Raw genomic sequence first — 21,533 nt, forward strand, 5'->3', positions numbered from 1 at the left:
CTAAATTTTTTTTGAATTTAACAAATTTATTAAATAAAAATATTATTAATCATTGTAAAATTATAATAGAAAACAACATAGCAATAATAAATATACATAAATAAATTTACAAAAATCATAATCTGGTAAGTTGTAGTGAGTCGGTATTCACAAAAACAACTGAAATCAAATTGTCTTTAGTTGTACAGCATAAAAGATAAAAAAATATATATACTACGACAGTATACAAGTTAATTTATCAGAGAAAAGTATATAAAATTAATAAAATGTTATGTTCACTGTTTACAATATATAACTCATGCGCATTAACACCTGGCTACCAAACAAACTCAGTCATTCGGGCAAAGTGTCAAGTTAATCAACATGAGGTGTACCTACTATACATTGTCAATGAGGAACACTCTCTCCTACAGCGCAGAGCTCGTGTTCCGAGCGCTTGGTGAGACTGACGTCACTCTTGGTGATGACGTCATACACGTCGATGTCACGCACGTACCGCCGCCGGCGAAGCACGCACTTATCCATGCTGATCATCATGCTGACTGCTGCAGAAAACCTTGCTTTTGCATATCATTATCAACCTATTTTACGCCTCCCTCCTTGCTGCTACAATGCAGCTTGGCGGGCTTAGAGGTTGGCGCATCATTTGGTGGGTTAACACGTTCGCTGCGGTACGAGGTCAATTAACCTCGTACCACACCACGAAATTTTAGCGTGAGTCAAAAAACCTCGTATTGTATTGGTAAAGTACTGAAAAATCAGTGACGCAGAGAACGTGTTAAATTCATACACGAATTTTTGGCTAGTGGAGGCTTCGGCCGTGGCTAGTTACCGGCAAAGATTACCGCCAAGCGATTTAGCGTTCCGGTACGATGCCGTGTAAAAACCGAAAGGGGTGTGGATTTTCATCCTTCTCCTTACAAGTTAGCCCGCTTCCTTCTTAGATTGCATCAACACTTCCCATCAGGTGAGGTTGTCGTCAAGAGCTAACTTGTAAAGAATAAATAAAAAAAAACCATTGTCAGATGGTAATGATAAAGACCGGGACTGACTTTCCAACTGCGGGCTGAAAAACTTAACTGAATATTTTATAGAAGAACTCAGTATCTCATATACCCCGACGCAGGGTTTGAACCCGGGACCTCTTGATTCGAAACCACAAACAAACCACTGGACCAATGAGGCAGTCTTATTTGGCACAGCAATCCGCATTCGAGTGGCGTGATCATGGGACCTTTTTATTGATATAAGACACCGCGCGCTTTTATCTGTGTGGTTCCCGTTCCCGTAGGAATACGGGGATAAAATATAGCCTATATCACTCGAGGATAGTGTAACTTCTCAACAATGACAATTTTTTTTTAAATCGATTCAGTTGTTCCTTTTCAAAACCTACAAACAAACACTACACCGTTTAAGACACGTGATATTTAATTTTTTTTAATGCTCACAACTGAAAAGTTGTAGGTGCATGCCCCGGATCGGATTCGAACCAACACCCTCCGGAATCGGAGGCAGAGGTCATATCCATTGGGCTATCACGTATCTCACGTTTGGCCTAGTTCCTCTCATTTTGAGAGAGTCAGCTCAGCAGTGAGCCCAGCAGTTGATAACGAACGAATGTAGGTATGTTTGTGAGGTTGAAGGGGTTACCCCTGAATCCCAACCCCACAAACTCTTTGGATCCACCTACTGAACCGATTGAAAATTCTTTTAATAGAATATCAATATTTTAACGTAATAAAACATTAGAAAGTAGAAAGTATTTTCATGCTTTTTTAAAATATGTATCACTTTCACTAGAAGTTGGACGCTTCTAACCGACTAGAGTATACTAACTGGGTCTATCGACTGTTGTCATAGTCATTCTCTCGATTTTGTGTTCTTCCTTCCAATGGAAATACATTTTCTTTATGATAGCCATTACTAAAGCTATCATAAATATGCTTAGACCGAATAAAATCGTATACAACGCCATTTAAAATGTTATAAAAAAATAACATCCTCAAAAAATTGGTATATATCCAACATCCTAAAAAGTAAAGCATCACCAACGTCAAATATTTTTCAATTGCCTTTTTGATCCTAAATTATTGGGTACTAGGCTTTTTGATCTTAAAAAAACTTGTGAAAAAGCGAAATTACTGACAAAAAACGTTTCTTTAAAACATACTTTGTATGAATAACTAATTTTTACTAAGAAATTAAATATGAATTATTAGTTAATCAAAATAACTTAATATTTAATACAATGTCTAATATGTTATCCACTTCTTTGCTAACTTGAAACACATTGAAATAATATAATTTTTTATGCCATAGATTTAAAAAAAAATAATAACCATAGAGTACTAATTTTTTTTATACTTTCAACTGAACGATAAAAATACCTTTTAAAAAAGAACAGTTTTTATGGCGCGAAGTAAGTTGAAATTATCGACCGATGTTATTTTACATAAATGTTTTATGATTTATTATACAATGTCCATTGCCCATCTAATATCAACATTACATTTATTGAATTCTAGTTATTATAAATCAGTATGAATAATGAAGATTATGGTAAGTAATACTTAATAATAATACTATGGCCTGAAATATTCATATTTTTATTTTATTACTTATTTAGTAAATATCCGTTATTCATTTATAAAGTATGAAGAATTCTAATGCATAAATCTACAAATAAATGTAGAAATAATTTGAATACAATTAGGTAACAAAAATTGGTTTGGGCCTATAAAATACAGCAACAAAATAATTACTTTAAGTAATATTTTTTTTCATCTGTTTGCTTGCGTCAATGTCTGGACTATGACTTGACTATGACTTATGCTGAATTACTGGAACTACTAAACAGATTTTAATGCGGTTTTAGCATATTAAATAAAGTCAAGAGTATTCTTTGTTTATTCAGGCTCGTAGTATTGTGTTCCATTTTTAAACTTTAAAGGCATGATCGCTAGTGTAATTACTCGAAGCTCGAATTTGTCGTGGGCTCTTCTCTGACCAAGGCGCGTTTGGAGCCATTGTAACTTTAATTTTAAGTTTTCGACCTTAACTATACCATTATCTATAGCTTGACGACCTCCGTGGCGCAGTGTGGTATGCGCGGTGGATTTACAAGACGAAGGTCCTGGGTTCAATCCCCGGCAGGGCCGATTGAGATTTTCTTAATTGGTCCAGGTCTGGCTGGTGGGAGGCTTCGGCTGTGGCTAGTTATCACCGTTCCGGTACGATGCCGTGTAGAAACTGAAAGGGGTGTGGATTTTCATCCTCCTCCTAACAAGTTAGCCCGCTTCCATCTCAGATTGCATCATCACTTACCATCAGATGAGATTGTAGTCAAGGGCTAATTTGTAAACAATAAAAGAATAAAAAAAAAGCTTAACAAGTTCGTTGATGTAACTCCCATGATATGCGACGGGGGACAAGACTGCGCGGGTGTGAAATCGTGCGCGCGGGGAAGTGAGGTGCATCAGTTGTGGATTTTTCATTCATCGCCACATGCCCCCCGGCCCGCGCGGATCATCGGGAGTGTTACGAACGAACTTGCCAAGATAAAATAGTATAATATGTGGCACTATCATGCACATGCGACCAAGTGAAGAGAAATAGACAAAACTAGCTGACACGTGAATTCTACAAATGCGTGGATTTTACAAATTGTTTCCAAATAATAGCCAAACCCTTTCAGTTCCGGCTTAACTGAGGATCGAACCCAGGACCTCCATCTTGTAAATCCACCGCGCATACCACTGCGCCACGGAGGCAGTAAGGAAACCTGCATACCTGAGAATTTACTTAATTCTTTAAGCGAGGTGGATTATTAGCCTAACCCCTCTCATACTGAGAGGAGACTAGTGCTCAACAGTGAGCCCAATAGTCTACATTCACCTGTGTTTTTTCAGTTCATCATATAATACAAAAACACAGACTAGCAATCGCATTGGCCGTCATTAAAAGCAAACCGTCAGACAAGACAGACGAAGAATATATAGAATATTTAAAAAATAAAATCACTGAACAAAACATGGAGGACACATCGAATATAGACATCTTTATATGTGATGATGATTTTAATATTAGTGATGATGATGGTGATCAGAATGATGATAATGCTGAGAAGGATGGTGATAACCATAATGAAAGTCATGATAGTGTGACAATACTTGAGAATTTCGATTTAAATGATATTCTTAAGGAAGTAGAAGATACCAATTCGTTGTTAGATGTTATGGACGAGTTGAAAAATGCAGAAAACAATGAGGTAAGTACTTATATAATAAATGCTAAAGCGAGTTTGTACTAAACGGATATTGAAATATTTTTCGCCAATGGAAAGCTACATTATCTGCGAGTTGTATACGACGTATGTGTATGTGATGATGATGATCTGAATGATGATAATCTTAAGATAGATGGTGATAATCTTAATGAAAGTCATGATCAGTTAGATCAGTTAAATATTATGGGAGAGCTGAAAATGTTTTAAAGAATTTGGGTAATGAGGTAACTAATGGGTATTATATATTTTATGATATACTTTTACACTAAACCACCAAACTAATATTAAAAATTGATTCATCAAAGTAAAACTGCTATCAGCGATCAACGTGTATATAAATAATTAAAAACTGATTGTTTCGTTTCCTAAAAAATGTTAAGTTGATTATTTTTTTTTTAGATATTTGAAAACAATGCACAAAATATATTAACGCAGTCTACACATTGTGATGACTCGCAAACAACTATGATCGATGTTTTAACTAACGAAATGGATGTAACAACTGACTATAGTGATATATTTAGTGAAATGAATGCTGAAAGTGATATTAGAAACACTATTGAGGAAAACATTAATAATTTCACTGAAATAAGTACACAAAATTTACAGAGAAATATAAATGATGTTATTGACACTACACAAAACAATGATACCATCACACAAAGTTTAGTAGACAATAACAAAACAGGAGACTTCAATAATATAGGAAACAGCAACATAGATTCACAGCAAACCATATTATACACAGTTCACGGTTTCACTGATAACACTCATATAAGTCAGAGTCAGGAAGATTTAGTTATAGCAAACAAACACTTACTTAATAGATCCAATACAGGTTTGAGAAATAACATTTGTGAGCAAAATATTAAAGAAAATAACAGTATAAATAATTTTCAAGACACTAAAATATATAATAAAGTTAATGCAATAAATATAATAGACGTATCTACTGACAAAGATACAAGAAAACATAGCATCCAAAACAACTACAGTACTGAGAATAAACGAATGAAAACTGATACAAGCGAAAAAAGATATATTACTAATTCAAGTAATAGGTATGATTGTGAAATAACCAGTCATATAACTAAATATCAAAATGATGATTCAAAGAATATTGCTAACAATAATTTAAATGAAACATCCAACACAGAATATAAAGAAGTTGATTCAACACTTGATTTTACGTTTTTGGATAATCCAAATTTATGCAATGATGAACAAAATATCGACAAAACAATTAATACCACAAAATGTATAGAAGCTGACGATTCAAACCTAGAATTTACGTTTTTGGATAATTCGAATGGTTTAACACAAAATACTTGCCAAGATGATCGAAATATATTTCAAAATAATACTTTAATGTCGAAAACACAACAAAATGAAAAATTTCAATTTACACCAGCAGAATCTCAAAATTTGCTATCCGGTTACAAAGATACCGACTTAAATATAGAAATATATGACCATAACAATTCTAATAACAGTCAAATAACAAAAGAAAATTGTTACCTAACTTGTAGAGAAGAAAATATTATAATCAATCCAAACTTTATGAACAATCCAACAAATTATAATAAAAACAATACTAATGATGAAATGAAAGTGACTCTCAATTCGAAAGAAAAGAAAAGAATAACAGAGTGTATAATAAACAATTTATCTAACGATGGAAGAAAAAAAACGGGTTGCCATGAAAATAAAACTTCTCAATTCAATTCAAATAATGCAAGTATTCTAAAAGAATTAAGAACAAACACCAATGCATGTATTCAAAACGAATTGAGAACAAACACCAATACATATATTCATAAAGAATTAAATAGAAACAACAATTCATGTATTCAAAAGGAATTTAGTACAAAAAGCAATACATGTATTCTAAAAAAATTAAGAACAGAGGAATGTATTTTAAATGATTTACCCACTGATGCAATAAAAGAAGTTCATTCAAATGAAATCAAAAGAAAAGAATTTATTTCCAATGAAAACACTCAATTTCAAATGGAAACAGAATTTTCTGACGATTCAAACGAGCAAATGCAAACAGTATCTATAAAAACTTTAAAAGAATTGAACAAAGTAAAATGTTATTTGAACAAAAAGGAAAGATATTTCAGTGATGATTGTAATTCTTTGGATTCTGGTTTTAAGAGTTCCCAACCAAGAAGTTCTTATAAAAGTGGTATGGATTTAAACTAATCTATACTTATAATAAATCTGTAGAGAGGTCAATTCTGTGCATGAAATATATTTCCAAAATAACTATCAGGGGGTGATTAGTGATCGATACTGATGCCAAAAATGCAATCAGTAAAATTTTTGTCTGTCTGTCTGTCTGAATGTTCGTTATAGAAACAAAAACTACTCGACGGATTTTAACGAAACTTGGTACAATTATTCTTCATACTCCTGGGCAGGTTATAGTATACTTTTCATCACGCTACGATCAATAGGAGCAGAGCAGTGAAGGGAAATGTTGGGAAAACAGCAAAGACCGCCAAGCGATTTAGCTTTCTGGAATACGATGTCGTGGTAACCGAAAGGTTCTCCTTAGATTGCATCATCACTTACCATCAGGTGAGATTGTTGTCAAGGGATAGCTTGTAAAGCATAAAAAACATTGTGTTCCCTTCCAAGAAGAGGTACAAGTTCATTCTACCCATGACGGTTTCTACACAACATCGTACCGGAACGCTAAATCGCTTGGCGGTACGTCTTTGTTGGTAGGTTGGTGGCCAATTTAGAAATTATAAAATCATAAAAATTGCCAGGAATCGAACCCATTTATCGAGGCAGGCTATAGGCTATATATTATCCCCATATTCCTACTGGAACGAGAACCACGCGGCTGAAACTGCGCGGCGTCAGCTAGTCGTCTTTATTTGCAGCATCACAATTCTCTGAAATACGGATAAACGAATCAGCGCACTGTCTACTGAGTTTTCTATCAGAGAGTCAGTTTTCTGAGAGCACTGCAGAAATTGCAGAAGAAATATCTAAAGTGAGTTATTTTTTACTTATGTATAATAATTTATTGTGTTTTCTAATCACTTCACTCTGTCACTTTCCTAAAATGGATGCTAAAAGTAGTTTTAAACAATATGGTCCAAAATTGTATGGAGCCCAGGATCAGTCATTGTACCCTGGCGGAAATAAAAGAAAATATTTTTTTTAACTATTTTTGATTATACAAATCTACGAATTTACTTTAATTCTTTCGAAATAATATTCATTCTCTCCCAAAACATGCAACAATATTGGGGGTAATAATGGCGGATAGATGGCGTTTTCAATGCAGTAGTCGATTTGACGTTTGCTGTCAATTGTCATGTCATAGTTGCTTTATGGGCGCCATCTAGCAGGTTTTAAATTTATTTATTTCTTTATATTTACTTTTCATATTTGATTATAAGCCGTTTCAATTTTGACTATAGCTCGTTTCACAATTGTCTATAACTCGTTTTACATTTGTCTATAAGTTTTAGTCGTTGCATATTTGACTATGACTTGTTTCAATATATTTTTATATTAATTATTGAGTTATTATTTAGATTTTAGGCAAGCTAGTTGACAAATTGCATGAAGAGGAGAACTATCCCAATTTTCTCGAGGATATGCTGGAACAAATCAATATGTTATTGGATGACATTTATGAAGGAAACGACGAGGGACCTAACACTGTAATTATTGATCTATACTAATTATTTTAAGAGGTAAAATTGGAATTTGTCAGGATTTTAAGGGATTTTTAATTTCTGAATTTTGAAAATTTTGAAGATTCTTTTACCAATAGAAAACCACGTAATTTGTGAGTATATAATATGCCCCATAGGCTAGGTGACATATTTCTTACCACCCTACTTCATAGATTTTGATTCCTAACAAATTAGCTCGCTTCCATCTTAGATTGCATCATCATGAGATTGTTGTCAAGGGCTAACTTGTAAAGAATAAAAAAATAAACTGAAAAACTTTGCTGATAAAGATATTTTTTTCACGTTTGTTTCAGTTGTTAGAAAGAGATGCAACTATTCACCGTCTTTTATTGTTAAATAGATCAACACATATAATACATTATACATTAGAAAAAATTGTCGCCATACTAGAAAAATCCTGTACAGCAATAACCAATGATATTTACGAACTCAAAAATGTAGAAAAAGCCGAAAACCTATGCTACATTTTCCATATATTAGAAGTAATTTTGAAAAGATTAAAAAATACAAACCAACTAAGTCAAATTAGTATTCCAAATTCACAAGAGGACAGGATTTTGAAAAAGAGTTCCTTGACTGATATGTGGAGGAAAAAATGGAATTTGGAAAAATGTGTAAATTTTGAGGGTAGTGCGAAAAAGAATTGTATTTTGACTCTATGTAGTAGTGTATTAAACAAGATAATAGTGCAAGCTATGGACGGGTACAGTTTGATATCGTATGCTGCCTTGCAGTGTTTTAATTTGCTGCAAAATTAGTTTTTTGAGGGTAGGGCAAAGATAAACTGTGTACTAAGGAAGGTAGTTAAGAAAAACTGCTTCATGTATGGATTTCGACAAAAGTGTCCAGTTTTAAATAATAAGTTAATAATATAAAATAATTTTTAAGTGTTCATAATAGGACAAGATTTTGAAAAAGAGTTGACCGAGTTGAGAGAATCGACCGATTTATGGAAAAAAAAACGGAATTTTACAAAAAGTGTCAATTTTGTGGGTAATGCTAAGATAAACTGTGTATTAAGAAAAGGTAGTTAAGGAAAACCGTCTTAAGTACGGAGTTAGCCAAAAAGTAACCAGTTTTAAAAGATAAACTATAGTTCTAAAGCCAAAAAAGTGTTCATAATTGGACAAGATTTTGAAAAAAGTGACAATTGTGAGGGTAGTGCAAAGATTTATTTAGAGTAATTAAGGAATATCGTCTCATGTACAAATTTAGACAGTGTTTACTTTTAAAAGATTAATTATAATATTTTGAATAATACTGATTTGTAGAGGAAATAACAGAAATTAGACAAAAAGTGAATATTTTGAGGGTAGTGCGAAGAAAAATTGTATATCGACAATATGTAGTAGGTAGTGTATTAAACAAGATAACGGACGGCTTCAGTATTTGAAGTAAAATTTGTATTTGTAATATAATTTGTAGCAAAATTAGCGGAAGCTCGCTTTTTCGTCCGCCCGTAGACCTCCTTAATCCGGCCCTGTCGCAAAATCCGTCCCTAACGTCTACTAACTGTAAGCTACCTTCCTGCCAAATTTCATCTTTATACGTCAAGTGGTTTTCGAGATTTATATATTAGTTTTATGAGGGTAGTTCAAAGATAAATTGTGTACTAAGGAAGGTAGTTAAGAAAATCTGTTTCATTTATGGATTTAGCCAAAAAGTGTCTAGTTTTAAAGATAAACTGATTTGTAGAGTAACAATATAACTGATAATTTTGAGGGTAGTGCGAAGAATTGTATACTTAAGTAGTCTAAAACAAAATAATAGTTATTTCGATACGTCCAACAATCATCGTCATATCTTTATAATACACAATATTATCACAAATTATATACCTAAACCTTTCTCTATATATTGGTGAAAAACATATAGTTCAGTACTTTTGAACAGTACAGAATTGTACTGTTCAGTAGTTTTTTTAGTTACTTGCGAACTTTGTTTTGTAATAAAATGATTTTTTTGAGGATAGTGCAATTTTATTACATTAGATATAAAATATATAAAATATGTATCAGAGATAGATAAGGTAGCTTTGTTTTCATTTGTTGGAAAAATTTAATAAAATATACTTTTAACTTATAAAATGTGTTTGATTTTATTAAAAAACAATTGTTTTTCAATTCAAATTTCACGATACTCTAAAGACCAAGGGCGGGGGCGCCACAGGAAATTGCAACCGTCAATGTCGTAGACAGAAAAAGTAATAGACGAATACAGCACATCCGTTAACTTTCCTCACTCTTTTCTCAGAACACACGAGGGGTCAAAAAAGTGTAATAATAGAGTAATAGATTTTTATACTTTTATTTCAAAAATATAAAAAAATTAAGTGTGAGCAAATAAATTACAACCTGAACTTATTGAACAGATAGCTTAAAATAAATTAGTGAAAAAAAGTGAAATTCACGTCTAAGTTTTGACTGATAACGGCTCGCCAATTATTCGTTTATTACTTTATTTGTCTACGACCTGTGTTCAGTATGTTAACGGAAGAAATAAGTTACTTTTATTTATGCAAAATTCGTTATGGTTTTCGATCAAAACTATATTAATAATGAAAAATAATTAAAAATAAGAGAAAACAATTTATTGTAATATCACAGATTATACTTATTATACAACAATACTTCTAACTGTACACAGCCATTTGTTCTTCTTTCGCCTTCTTGCATACTTCTCGGATGTGTCTGTTCAGTTTACTGTTATCCTGGAACAAAATAATCCATTATCATCATTATCATCAGCAAAATAAAAGATTCCGACGAATTGAGAACTTCCGACGAATCGAGAACTTCCGACGAAATGAGAACTTTTATTTCAAGTCGGATAAAAATATAAATAAACAAAAACCTGTGCATCTCAGGACGCTCGACAAAAGTGATAACTGAAACCTACTGCCGTATGTGTGAGTAAAAGGGAAGCCAGACAGAGTGACACCGTAACGCGTTACGTTACGAAGCGATTTACCCTTCATTAGGAGTTATCACTTCAATAAATAAAGCGCCATCTATGAGCCTCAGACACAACTGCATCGCAACAAGTTCTTGAAGAGTACAAAAAGGAATTGTTTCAAAGTATTGTTGCCATCTACTGGCACTGTAAAACAGTGTTTGTTGTATTAAACCAGTAATTCCCAAAGTGGTCTATATCGACCCCTAAGGGTTTCTATGACAAACTGCAAGGGGTCTATGTCAGCGAAAAAAATTTGGGGGTCCATTAAATGAAAATGGTTTCCACGATAGTGGATCATAAGTCATAACACATACACTGATAGTACCTATTTTTTACATCATATTATCTTATAATTTCAAAACATATACATTATTTTAAAAGTAACTATGAAGTAAAAAAAATATTATATATGTTTATAAAAGTGTGTAAGTTGTAGGAAAATCAATATCAAATAAGTAGGTTGGGTAAACCAACACGGAAAAACATGGCAAGGGGTCTACGACTTTAAACGGTAGATGGCGTTATATCTACCGGTAGTTTAAAGCAACAAAAATATAGCGCCATCTCCGAGCCTCAGGCACAACTGCATCGCAACAGGTTCTTGAAGTACATACACGAAAAGGGATTGTTTCAAAGTTCTCCAATAACGCCATCTACCGATAGTTCAAAACAACAAAAATATAGCGCCATCTATGAGCCTCAGGTACAACTGCATCACAAGAGGTTCTGGAAGTACACAAAAAGGGATTGTTTCAAAGTTCTCTAATAACGCCATCTACCGGTAGTTCAGAACAACAAAAATATAGCGCCATCTATGAGCCTCATGCACAACTGCATCGCAACAGATTCTTAAAGAACACAAAAAAGGATTGTTTCAAAGTTCTCTAATAACGCCATCTACCGGTAGTCTAAAACAACAAACACTGTTTCACTGTGCCGGTAGATGGCAGCACGCATTGCCCGATAAAAATTTTCACAAAGCGCGTATCCATTCGCTGCCCGCGAGTATTTTATCGAAAAGCCCGTCTGCGTTGAAGAAGCCGACAGTCAGGGAATGCGGTTTTAATCTACCGTTGTGAGCCATTTAAAAAATCTCTATATTCCTCTATCGCGCGGAGCATGATACTGTGCTCGCCTATTGCCCTTAGTTTACTTTATATTTTTTTACATATCACGTAACGGATATGATACGATACGGCGACCGGTCGTCCATTTAGGAGTCAAGTGGTTCCTCAACTCCAGCGTGCGTAAAGGTTTTTACTTATTTTTTTTTTAATTTACCTTGAAATGATTCCCGCACAAATGGCACACGACGACCCTCGCCGGCGCGCGGCCGGTGTGCGCGAGCGCGTGTCGCACGAGCGACTTCCTGCTGGTGTAGCGCGCGGGGCACAGCGCGCACGCGTAGTCCTTGCGACTCGAGTGCACGCACTGGATGTGGGACGCGAGCGACTTTTGGTTGGGGCACACGCGACTGCATATGGGGCACTCGTATCTGATGACAAAATGAAGTATGGTCATCTCCTACCGAGTGATTCAGGTGGATTTCTGGAGACTTTGCTTCCTTGTCTGGGTAAGAGGAGCGAGCTATGCTTGGGGTTTCTCTGCGTGATCGAATCAAAATGAGGATATCCACAGAAGAACTTAAAGTCAAAACCATAGCTCAACGTGTCTCGAAGCTGAAGTGGCCAATGAGCGGGGCACATAGTTCGTTAGTTGGGGTCCCAAGGTGGAATAGCGACCACTACCACAAAGCGCTGTGTTGGTCGAACCAATTTATTTTGAATTTGCATTTGGAATTTGTATTTTGAATAATTATTTTGTATTTGAATTTAGATTTAGAATTTGAATTTATAATGTTGAATTTGGATTTTTTAATTTGAACTTAGAATTAGAATTTAGAATTATAATTTAGAACTAGAATTTAGAATTAGAATTTAGAATTAGAATTTAGAATTTAGAATTAGAATTATAATTTAGAATTAGAATTAGAATTTAGAATTAGATTTAGAATTTAGAATTAGAATTTAAAATTAGAATTTAGAATTAGAATTTACAAACAAACAGTATTAACTCACGTAGTGGTAGAATGGTTGCTAGTATTCCTCATGTGCGCGAGCAGACTCTTCCTGGAGCCGTAGCCCGCGCCGCACGTATCGCAGTGGTGTGTGAGCGGCGCGGCGTGGTGGGTTCTCTTGTGCTGCGCCAGCGTGTACGGACTGCTGTAGCTACGCGCGCACAGCTCGCAGGGAAACTTGCGGTTTATGTGTTTACTGGAACATACACACAATATAATATGTAGATTTTTACCCGACTACGGCGAAGTCAAAAGGAAGGGTAATGATTTTGACAGTCTATGTTTGTCTGTATGTAATATAATCTGATAGTCCTAATATGTCCCATTTGATATTTTGAACTTGACTAAAATTGACGAAATGAACATTAACATGAGAAATCTCCTTTCTGACCCAAACACTTCTGAAATTAATATCAATTAAATTATAAATTGACATGTTTGTTTTGTGTTTGAAAAACATCGTGAGGAAACCTGCATACCAGAGAATAGGCTACTCGCCTGCTGTACAAAACTAAGAAGATTTTTTGCATATAGGCAGTTTAGATGCCTAGAAACTCTAATCACATTTTTATTTGTGAAAATAATCTCGTAATTGTAATATTTTTATAAAATAAAATTGTATTTTTATCACGTCACCGCAAACGCCAATCATAAACTGTGACGTCATTCGCTACAAGGCATCGGTTTGTGATTGGCGCTTGCGATGACGTGATATAATCACATCAATGCAAACGCCAATCACGCTGTTATCTCTATGAATGACGTCACTTGCTACTGTGCTATGTTCCGGCGGCAAAAATGTCATTTTTCAATTTCATTTATATTAAATTTTTTACTGGTTATTATTGACGGGACAAAATAAAATATAGCTTATAATACTTCCATAATTCAGTTTAAACACTGTTTACAAAAGAAACAAGTAGCCTATTGTATGAAGTCTGCTAATCGGCATTGGGCCAGCGTGGTGGACTATTAACCGTTCTCATTCTGAGAGGAGACTCGTGCTCACCAGTGAGCTGAATAGGTTATTGATGATACTCACATCATATGGGTCCGAAGAGCCCCCTGTCTAGTATAGCTATCTCCACATACATTGCACGCATAGCGTCGCGCGCTGACTTTGTTCGCGTGGACTCTTTTTAAATGCTGCTGCAGACCATTTGCGTCTCTGAAATTGGAGTTTCGTCATCATCATCATATCAGCTGATCCCTTGACTACAATCTCACCTGATGGTAAGTGATGCAGTCTAAAATGGAAGTGGGCTAACTTGTTAGGAGGAGGATGAAAATCCACACCCCTTTCGGTTTCTACACGACATCATACCGGAACGCTAAATCGCTTGGCGGTACGTCTTAGCCGGTAGGGTGGTAACTAGCCACGGCCGAAGCCTCCCACCAGCCAGACCTGGACAAATTAAGAAAATCTCAATCTGCCCAGCCCGGAGATCGAACCCAGGTCCTCAGTCTTGTAAATCCACCGCGCATACCACTGCGCCACGGATGCCGTCAAGCAGTTACACTAACTTGAGTAGGTTCCCGCACAGATGGCAAGCGACCTGCTGGGGCGGAGTGCCGCTCGCGCAGGGGTGCTTCCGGCGCGCGCGGGGGCGCAGCACCTCGCCGCAGCGCCGGCACGCGTGGCGCTCGGCGTGCCCAGCGACGTGCACCCGCAGCAGAGCAGGGCTCGCGAAACGGAGTGTACACGCTGGACATACGTACTCACCGTTGGACTGTGAAGAAAACAAACGATAGGGTACTTAACATAGCTGGGCACCGTTAATCAAATAGTTAACTTCGTTAATCGTTAGTCCGCTACAAAAAAGGTTAGCTTCGTTAAACGTTAAAGCGTTACATGTCGGAAGAATTAACGCAAGTTAACGTTAATCGTTAATTCGTTAATATGACTGGTTAATATTGCATTTTTATATCATTGTGTGAGATCCCCATTGCAAAACTAAAGGTGATCACTGGGGAAAAGTGCCATAATTTGTTTTTAGTTGATTTTATCTATAATTATAGTATAGATATAATAAATATAGTAATTTGTTGATTTCTTTGAAAAAAAAATCTTTCATAATTTCTTACTTGTCTAAACCTGTTAATCGCGTCGCGCGGTAAATAGTAAGCATTGGATTAACAATTAACGGACTTCTGCACATTAACGGAAGTTAACGGGTCCGTTAACATTTTTAAAAGTTAACTTAAAAGTTAATCCGTTAATCAAAATGTTAACTTCGTTAATTAACGATTAACGGATTAACGAGTTAATGCCCAGCTATGGTACTTAATAATAATAATATACATTCTATATTTGTATTTTCATTTCATTTGTACATTCATTACATTTGTACTTCAGAAAAGAGCAGTTCGAGCAATATATAAATTGAAATCACGCGAGTCCCTTCGTCAAAAGTTTAAAGTAGAGAGTCTGACTTTAAGATAAATATACTTTATTTGCACACCACAAAGACAAAAACAAGTGAAATAAAAAACAAATTAGGAAGAGATCAGCATACAAAAGGCGGCCTTATCGCTAAGTAGCGATTTCTTCCAGGCAACCTTCGGTTTAGGAAAACTTAAGGACATCAGCAGGTGGCGTAAAACAAAAATAACCATAGTATTAGTAATACACATACATACAAATAATTTACATCCTAATACATAAACAATATTACACAAATACCTACAATAATGAATAAAATACATATCAAAATATACTAATAAATACATTATATTGAAGAGAAATAATATATACAGATCGTCTTTACTGCACCAGATAATGAGACTTTACGGCATTTTTAAAAATGTCCAGTGTCTTTGATTGCCGTATGTTTAAAGGGAGAGCATTCCATAACTTAACGGCATGCACAACGAAACTGACTTTGTCTTGTTTTTTTATATGAAGCATGCTTCATTCTTAGATAGATAGCGTACTTGACTTATATCAAATCACTACATAGTATAAAACAAAGTCGCTTTCTCTGTCCCTATGTATGCTTCGTTATAAACACATATTCGGCTCACTGCTGAACTCGAGTCTCCTCACAGAACGAGAGGGGTTAGGCCAATAGACCACCACACTGCCCAAATGCGGATTGGCAGACTTCACACACGCAGAGAATTAAAAAAATCTCTGGTATGCAGGTTTCCTCACGATGTTTTCTTTCACCGTTTGGGACACGTGCTATTTAATTTCTTAAAATGCACACAACTGAAAAGTTGGAGGTGCATGCCCGAACCAGATTCGAACCCACACCTTCCGGAATCGGGGGCAGAGGTCATATCCACTGGCCTATCACGTATCTATGTATGCTTAAATTTTAACGGATTTTGATGCGGGTTTTTTTAATAGATAGAGATTGAAGTGCTATATCGCATGCGTCGCATTGGTCCACTGCAAATAATTTACTTTAATAATTTAGTTTTGACTACCAAATGGAGTAAGAGAGAAACACTGAAAATGGAGAATTCCACAGTGACCTTGGATTATAAACTTCAGTGGGGTGCTCATATAGAAAAACTGTCTGATAAACTTAGCTCAGCTGCATTTGCAGTGAAAAAAATAAGACAGTTTACTGATGTTGATACAGCGGTTCATGTCTGCATGTCCTTTTCATGAAACCTGTCAATAAGACCGGCATTACCAAATGAAAATGAGTGACATTAGCGCCGCGTCTGGGCGACCACTTTCATGAAACGGACTATAAGTGTCAGCTACCTGCTGGGCAGTGTGAATAGACAATGTCTGTGGGTGTCTGCCACACTACTTGTCTGTGACGCACTGTGTCTGTAGATATAAACGGACCTTATAAAGGAGCTAGACATGGAATGCTAATGAAACACAAACACTCACCTCTTCATGCCTCATCATATGGACTTGATACGTATCCTTAAACAGGAAGCTCAGAGCACAGTTATAACACTTGAATTCAGCTTCCATATACTTCTTCTTCTTTCTGTTAGCTTCTAACTCTGCTTTCTGCTTCTCTAAACTCAAAATTATCCTCTTGAAAACTTTACTAGACTTCTTTTTAATCTTCTTTTCACTATCACTATTTTTATCAACATTTTCTTCAATATCCTCTTGTTTAGAAATGTCTAACTTATCGTTATTATGATTTGTTTCTAAATTGATATTATGAATTGCTTCTAAGATTTCTGTATTATCATTTTCAATTTTATTGTCATATATCAAGTTACTATTTTCTATAATATCTGTTAATTTGTTCTGTTGATTATTCGACTCAATCATGTGATTATCATCTATCGTATCATCATTCACTGATTGTTTAATCAATTGATCATCAAGTCTCATATCATCATCTATTGATTGATCATTTTTTGAATCCTGATTAATATTTGTTTGTGTTACATCATACTTTATTTGTTCCATTGAATTATGTTTATTGTTTGGAGCATCACATTCTAATTTTGCATTATTATCATTTAAATGATTGTCTTTATCAATGTATTCAAAATCATTATTTGCATCATAATTGAATTGTTGCATTGAGACATGTTGAATATTATGGTTATTGCTTGCTAATTTTAAAATATCATCATTGATATATTGATTGTCTTTGTCAATGTATTCAAAATCATTATTTGCATCATAGTTGAACTGTTGCATTGTTACATGTGTTATGGTATGTTTGGTATGTTCATTGCTATCTACTTTTAAATTAGCATTATTAGTATATTCTTTGTCTTTATCAATGTATTCAAAATCATTATTTACATCATAGTTGAATTGTGTTATTGTATTGCGTTTAATTTGACCATGTTCATTGCAATTTAATTTTAAATTATCATGGTTTGTATATTGATTATTTCTATCAATGTATTCAAAGTCATCGTTTACATTGTCAATGTATTGATTATCATTTTGTATATATACAACATTATTTATGTATTGAGAGTTGTAATCATTGGAATCTTCATTATATTGATAGCTTTTGTTGCTATGTAATTGTTTGTGTTCATAACATTTCTCGGGACATAGGATGTGAATTTCTAAGTCGCTTTTCTGTAATTTTATGGAACATTTTTTGCTGAAACACAAATTCAGATAATAAATTTTAATTTGTGGAAAATGCTTCTAAATTTTTGGGTTACTTCATCACTATCATATCATTTTATTAGCCCACCTAACTAACCAACAGCCTTTAAGTATGTTGCTTCATAGCCTCTATCTATATCCATTGAAAGCCAAGTTAAAATTGATTCCGTTGATCCAAAATTTAGCCCAGACAAACAGACTGACAATCATTTTAGAAAGCTTGTTTGTGGTTTGGTCTTATGTAAATACTATAAGCAGTTGAGGGTTGGGCGAGCGCGAAGCATCGCCTGATGAAACCTGAAGGCTGAAAGAAAGAGGACGGAACTTATAAGGGCGTCACTGATGAGACTTGGACCTTGGCTTGAAGGGCCATTCAGAAGAGGGTAACTGTGACCTGAGTGAATCAGTCAGGACGCCCCCAAGATTGTGAGTTAAAAAACCCCCCAAAATCGTGAGTTAAAAAACCCACATCCGGGTGATGTTAGATACCGGGGACCTCGTTTTCGCGACCTTCGTTCGCCGGCGAAGAAGCTGTGTAGCTTGTGTTTGTGTTGCCTGGGAAGCATTGTCAGTTGTCATGTCATCGTCTGGATTGTAAAGGACGTTCTAGGGACGCCTCTGCCTACAGTTAGTGCTTTGGTCGTGAGTGGCAGCTCTGTCAATATAGTTTTAAGTCTCTATGGAGGTTGCTACATACAAACCACGGTGAACCGTGATTTGACACAGGAATTGATTTTGTAAAGTTTAAAGCGGCCTAAGGGTCGCTTTGGGAAAGTGGGAAAACACTGATGAGATGAGATATTTGCTTGTGCTAACACAAGATATCTCATATTTCATGTCATCATATTCTTCTCAAACTACTCTTTTCTTACTTATCGATTATATTGATAAAAAAATTAAGATAAAATACCTTTGTAAAGTAGGATGTTCCAAGCTCCTCTCCAGACAAACTGTCTTGAACATCCACAGTTTATGTAATACATGACAGCATATATAGCACAATTGGGAATCTGGAACCAACTGACAAAAAATATCAATTTCATAATTACAATAAAATTCATATCATACCATAATTAGAGTCAATTTATGCTGTGCAAATGAGCTGTGATAGCCTAGGATATGACCTCTGCCTCCGATTCCTGAGGGTGTGGATTCGAATTTGGTCCAAGGCATGCACCTCTAACTTTTTAGTTGTGTACATTTTAAAAAATTAAATATCACGTCTCGAACGGTGAAGGAAACCTGCATTTCAGAGAATTTTCTAATTCTCTGTGTGTGAAGTCTGCCAATCCACATAGGGGTCAGCATTGTGGACCATTGGCATAACCCCTCTCATTCTGAGGAGACTAGAGCTCAGCAATGAGCCGAATTTGAGTTGATAATGATGTTAGCTATAGTATAGGTTAGGTACTACCTTAATTTTGTATTGAGTGAGTAATTTTTAATTTTAATAGTTTATTTAATTTAATTTAATTAATTTTAATAGTTTTTAATTGTACTTGTACTGCAGCTAAAAATATTGTAATCTTCGTTCGTGAAGAGATGGTGGTTGTAACACAAAATCTTTTATAGATTTTAGCACAACTGCCGTTTCAACCTATTCTGTATAAAAATGTTTTTTGCTCAATAAATCATTTATTCAAATACTTACAAGAACACCAATAACATCTCTATATTTGTCCCTTGTGGTATCATCTATGTTATTAATAACTCCATCATTGCATACAAAGCAAAGGTAAGTCATTGTAACAACGTTCCCTGATCTAAAGAGATCTTTGGTTAGCGAGTAAAATTGGGTATAATCGCTAACCTTTTCGAATGCTTTTCTATTCTGAGATCTATACTAAATATACCGCAGAGCAGACCTATTTTAAAACCAGTTAATTTTTCAAGGGAAGATTGATGAATTCTTTACAACAATTTGTTGTTTAGGTTTACCGTATGGATGAGAATTCAATCTTTCCGGTTCGATCTTGTAATTTTAGTTTGTATTTGGTTCACTTATTTAGCAATCTAAAATTCCATGAAAATCACAAACAGCTCAATAAAATAAATAAAATATAAATATTGAAATTGAATTTAGTAAAATTGAAAATTCCTTAATACTGATATGTCAGCTGTCAATGATAGGACTAGGCTTGGGCAAAAAAAAACGATATATGAAAATATCGATATTTTTTCCGAAGATAATCGTTAAATATTGGCGATTTTTTTTCTAGTATTCACATACAAGTTATTATGATAACTTAAGTATTTAGATGTCGATTTTAATTATCACCATTATCTAATAAAATTACAAGAAGTTTTAAAAGTGCTTGTAAATTTGCCTAATTGAAATAAATGAATTATGACTTTTGGCTTTTATGGTGGAAATGACGACATTGCTTTATTAGTGAAAAAACGCGTGCTTCTCGGGACGTTCGACAGAGATGATAACTTAAACTACTTAGGTATTAATGTAGTAGTATTATATACTTTAATTGATTGAATCTAATTAATTATTTAATTTAATTATGAATCCTCTATTGTCGGAGAGGTGTAAACAACATTTTAACAGCATCAAGTTTTAAAATAGACTCCGCGTTACGTTTGTGGTGTTTACTCTTTCATTAGAAGTTATCAATTCAAAAGTGCTAATTATGATTACATTGACACTTACTTAATATAGATGTAGCCATATTCTATACGTAGTATCTATTAATCTGTGCATATTCTGCTCGATGTGCGAATGAGAAGTTGTCGTACTAAATGGCAACCGCCATTTCGCCTACCGCATTAGTTCCAGTTTTGGCCGGGGTCAGAAAAAAGTGAGTTGTATTTATCTTTGACACAATTGTTTATCAAAACAACTTTTAAAAATATGATTAATTTATTAATTAAACATCGTTAACCTGGATAAATGTATGTGTACGAGTATATTTATTTTTATACCATATTCAATAATAATAAAAATCGGATTTTGGATGGTTTTCTTTACAAAACACGAACTTTTATTCCGCACGAATTTTTATTGATACTTATTACAAAGGCCTGGGAATCGTTAATCGTAATAACTAATTGTTGTTGAAAGAAAAAACCTTATTCTACATGACTGGAAAAGAGACATCAGAATCGACTGTGTGATAGAACCGCTCAACTATCCACAGCCGATTATACAAACACTTTTAAATGTCCTCGTGGGGCGATGTTGTACCAGTTGTACTCACCCTTGAAGTGCCCCGGAGTTTTCTGTACATAGATTCACAAATGGTAATTACACATCAGTACAGGTACACATCAGTGACGATTCGTCTGATTCGGAAGAGCATCAGGGTATTTTATCTGATTAATAAATAAATAGATAAAAACCTAACTAACTATTATTTATAATTTACTGGCACCAAAAAGAATAATTGTACTTCAGTATTAATGATCTCGATAAAATCGATT

The 21,533-nt window shown here is 34.7% G+C and overlaps 2 protein-coding genes across 4 annotated transcripts; one reads left to right on the plus strand and one right to left on the minus strand.

Moving 5' to 3' along the window:
• The first annotated feature begins 4,033 nt into the window (after positions 1-4,033).
• LOC112054177 (repetitive organellar protein) lies at positions 4,034-10,441 on the plus strand. The gene is made up of 6 exons (XM_052890050.1): positions 4,034-4,270; positions 4,898-5,126; positions 6,195-6,494; positions 7,186-7,298; positions 7,849-7,977; positions 8,268-10,441. The coding sequence occupies exons 1-6, from the start codon at positions 4,034-4,036 to the stop codon at positions 8,769-8,771; spliced, it is 1,512 nt and encodes a 503-aa protein (XP_052746010.1). The 3' UTR covers positions 8,772-10,441.
• Positions 10,442-10,587: 146 nt separating this feature from the next.
• On the minus strand, positions 10,588-20,230 carry LOC112053808 (PR domain zinc finger protein 5). Of its 3 annotated transcripts, none has more exons than XM_024093372.2 (8): positions 19,756-20,230; positions 19,015-19,124; positions 16,899-18,096; positions 14,570-14,775; positions 14,088-14,213; positions 13,047-13,241; positions 12,250-12,463; positions 10,588-10,723 (listed from the first exon to the last, which is right to left on the minus strand). In XM_024093372.2, the coding sequence occupies exons 1-8, from the start codon at positions 19,846-19,848 to the stop codon at positions 10,646-10,648; spliced, it is 2,220 nt and encodes a 739-aa protein (XP_023949140.2). In that variant the 5' UTR covers positions 19,849-20,230; the 3' UTR covers positions 10,588-10,645. The 3 variants fall into 3 exon arrangements, with proteins under 3 accessions (XP_023949140.2, XP_023949155.2, XP_052746379.1); XM_024093387.2 differs by having other exon boundaries at positions 19,915-20,229; XM_052890419.1 differs by having other exon boundaries at positions 19,015-19,114; positions 19,756-20,229.
• Between the last annotated feature and the right edge of the window lie 1,303 nt (positions 20,231-21,533).

Source organism: Bicyclus anynana, chromosome 27 (genome assembly GCF_947172395.1).
Source record: "Bicyclus anynana chromosome 27, ilBicAnyn1.1, whole genome shotgun sequence".
Taxonomy (NCBI): Eukaryota; Metazoa; Arthropoda; class Insecta; order Lepidoptera; family Nymphalidae; genus Bicyclus; species Bicyclus anynana.

Coding starts and splice junctions, on each gene's coding strand:
- LOC112054177 (XM_052890050.1), top strand. CDS start 4,034: ATGGAGGACACATCGAATATAGACATCTTTATATGTGATGATGATTTT. Junction 6,495..7,185: donor AAGTGGTATGGATTTAAACT/AATCTATACTTA, acceptor CTTTATTTGCAG/CATCACAATTCTCTGAAATA. Junction 7,978..8,267: donor ACGACGAGGGACCTAACACT/GTAATTATTGAT, acceptor ATAAACTGAAAA/ACTTTGCTGATAAAGATATT.
- LOC112053808 (XM_024093372.2), bottom strand. CDS start 19,848: ATGACTTACCTTTGCTTTGTATGCAATGATGGAGTTATTAATAACATA. Junction 19,125..19,755: donor GAGATGTTATTGGTGTTCTT/GTAAGTATTTGA, acceptor ATTTTTTGTCAG/TTGGTTCCAGATTCCCAATT. Junction 12,464..13,046: donor AGCAACCATTCTACCACTAC/GTGAGTTAATAC, acceptor TTTTGTCATCAG/ATACGAGTGCCCCATATGCA.